Genomic DNA, 2,896 nt, shown 5'->3' on the forward strand with positions numbered 1-2,896 from the left:
CCCGGCGCAGCATCTTCCTCCTCTGAAGAAAATTCACCAGGAAGCTGCGTCCCAGGTGCGACGCCGTTGGAGTGGCCGTTGGCCAGTCCGAGAACCACCGCGCGGCTGCGTTGCAGCTCGGCCCGCGGCACTATGTGCCAGCGGCGGGGCGCCGATGGGCCAGTGGAGCTGCTCGCCCAGTTGTCGAAGACGTCCCCGAGCGCAGCAGCCCGCGCGGGGAGGCGCAGCCCGAGGCTAGCGCTCGACGAAGAAGCCCCAGCGCCGGCCGCCTCGTGCGCCGGCGTCGGAGATGGAAGACGCGGGGAGTCCGGCTGCGCGGGCGGCACAGGCGGCGCAGGTTCGGCCTCCTCCTGGACCTCGTAATCTTGTGGCGGGGGTGGCTGCAGGACCACCCATGGCCCCCAACCATGCACCGGGCACGGACGCGGTGGTGGAGGAGCCGCAAGTTCCGGCTCGACGTCCACTGCGTCGTCCGCGGGCTCCAGTACCTCGTCCGCGTACAGGTTTGGAGTGGCCGGTCCGGCAAGAATCCAGGCCGGGAGCGGCGCCGCCGCCGGCATGGCCGGTTCGGGCGGAGCATTAAAAGGCCCAGCACCATCGCGACCTCGGACGCCATGTCCAAGACGTGGTCCACGGCGACGGAAACCGTTCCGGCGGCCTCCGAACCGGCGCAGAGCACGGGCGTGGCGGTTGTGGCGGCGAAGTCCACCAACACCATGGCGACGGCGACGGCCCTGTCAGCGTCTACCGCCGCTACGAACAAGGTGCAGGAAGAAGGACAGGAGACCACGAGGCATCCTCTCACCTTTTCCTTTCTTCCCTTCTGGCTCTCTTTTCCGGCGACTGTCGCCGGCGTGATTTGCCTATGCGTGCTCTGGGCAGAGACAAGTGCTGATAACGTGTGAAAGAATGATTTGATCGAAGTGTCTTATTCCATTGATGATCACACATTTATACAAGGGGAACCGACGCTTATGAGAAGATGCGCCTGTTTGAGGGGATGCGAGGAGCGGATGCGACGGTTGCCTGGAGAGGTTCCCGCACGAACGAGGCGGCGGTTGCCTCGAGAGCATCCCGTGCATGCTGTTATTTACAACAAGGATTATCTCTAATAATTAAATCCTAACAAACTCCACGTTAACTTCCAATACTCCTAACTCCTACCTACGGTGCAAGCGGTTCGATGCTTCAGGAAAAAGCTGTGTGCGGAGTACATCCCATTGCATATAGCTTGGAGAAACCGACCATGTGCAATGCGTTGGCTACGGTCTATTTTCATGAAACGTGTTTGGTGCGTGTAGCCGCATACTATTATTGGTGGTGACGGTTGCTTTATCCAAGCCGTGTGCAATTCTTTGTTGAAATTTAATAGCCCGACATATGTTTGCAACGGCGGCAAATTGGTTGCGCCACGACAACAACGATGGATTTCAAAGAGAGAGTTGGTCAGCAGCACTCCCGCGCGGCCACATACGAGGAGAGCTAGCGCTGGATCGTCAGCATCAATCAGTCAACCCTCATGGAGGAGTAGCTAGCTTGTGCATGGAGAGGAAGCCGACCCGCATCGTGCGCTGCCGAACAAAAAATCCGAGAACAGACACGTGCTTCAAAAGTCAACAATTATTGTAATTTGTGACCTATTTTTTTCATTCACTTTGTATGTCTGCTATACAAGTAAAGCAATTAAGGTGTGCTCAATTTAAGCCACCCTGCGAAGTAAGGATAGCTTATATGGTTAGGTTCCTTGGGGTGTCACCCGCGAAAAAAGAAAAAGAAGATTCCTTGTGATGGAACCATCCCATCAGAGTTTAAATTCTAGATTTGGTACTAGTGCTTGTATTTTTTAAATTTTATTTCAGATTTTCCGGCAATGTTGGTTCAGTGGCTACGAGACTTCTACTTCGTCGATCTCAAGATGCTGAGTCAGCCCAGTATCTCGAAGGTGCTCATAGGAATAGTGCATGCACTACAAATGATGTGTTCTACAATGTCAAATAAGGCCTAGTCCGATGATGTGCATGTGCTCCACCAGGTCCCAAAATGCCAGAGGACGTGCATAATGTTACACAAATGGTTAATCAATATGCTACAGAATGTTAATTCAAAAAATATGAACTTCAAAGCACTATATAACAACAGATAGAATGGCTGTAGAACCCACAGGGACAAACATGTACACTCATAACATACTAACATTATTCAACGCCGACTAACAAAATGCATGTCTAATCCAAATCCAACAGACTCCAAAAGACTCAGAACAAAAAAATGATAATGGAATTAACACAATCCAGACACGTTCGGGGACTATCAATCAAGTTATGATCTAATATAGTAATTGAAAATTGTGAAACATGGTTATCGTGTATCACAAACTATTTTCTGTCCTGCAAATATTTGGCTGGACGCTAACAATTGCAATTTATAGCTATGCTTCATCATGAAAGATTTGCAGCCCCAAAAAAATGAAGCATAAGTCCTGAATGCTCGAGTTGCAACCATCACATTATTCACATCTCTATGCGCTTCCGCCTTGCGAATCTCAACTAACTTGAGAGTTGAATGTGATTTACTTTGACCCGTAGGATCTTAACAACACGAGCTGCAGCCTTCATTACTACTTAGCAAGATAATCCAGAGACCTCCCAATCCTAAAATGTGCTCTACTAGGTACAGTGGCATGTCCTCGCAGAGTTAACTCATCTTTTTCTCTATCTATACTCACTATGGAATAAAAGAAAGCTACATTTACTCAGCTATTGGGGTGGATGGAAATTATAGTGAGCTACAAAGGGAGTCCCCTCACAACTTATATAGCCAGGCGTGTAACTAAATTACTGAATCAGCCCTCCCTCATTTTACCAACCTTTCAGTAGATTTATTGTCACAAATTTTG

General features: G+C 50.2%; 1 protein-coding gene across 1 annotated transcript; it reads left to right on the plus strand.

The window, feature by feature from the left end:
* Nucleotides 1-271: 271 nt before the first annotated feature.
* Nucleotides 272-940, plus strand: LOC119318168. Its single transcript, XM_037592689.1, has one exon. It carries the CDS (start codon nt 408-410, stop codon nt 903-905), a length of 498 nt encoding a protein of 165 aa, XP_037448586.1. The 5' UTR covers nt 272-407; the 3' UTR covers nt 906-940.
* The last annotated feature ends 1,956 nt before the right edge of the window (nt 941-2,896 follow it).

Source organism: Triticum dicoccoides, chromosome 6A (assembly GCF_002162155.2).
Source record: "Triticum dicoccoides isolate Atlit2015 ecotype Zavitan chromosome 6A, WEW_v2.0, whole genome shotgun sequence".
In the NCBI taxonomy this organism is placed as follows: Eukaryota; Viridiplantae; Streptophyta; class Magnoliopsida; order Poales; family Poaceae; genus Triticum; species Triticum dicoccoides.

Coding starts and splice junctions, on each gene's coding strand:
- LOC119318168 (XM_037592689.1), top strand. CDS start 408: ATGCACCGGGCACGGACGCGGTGGTGGAGGAGCCGCAAGTTCCGGCTC.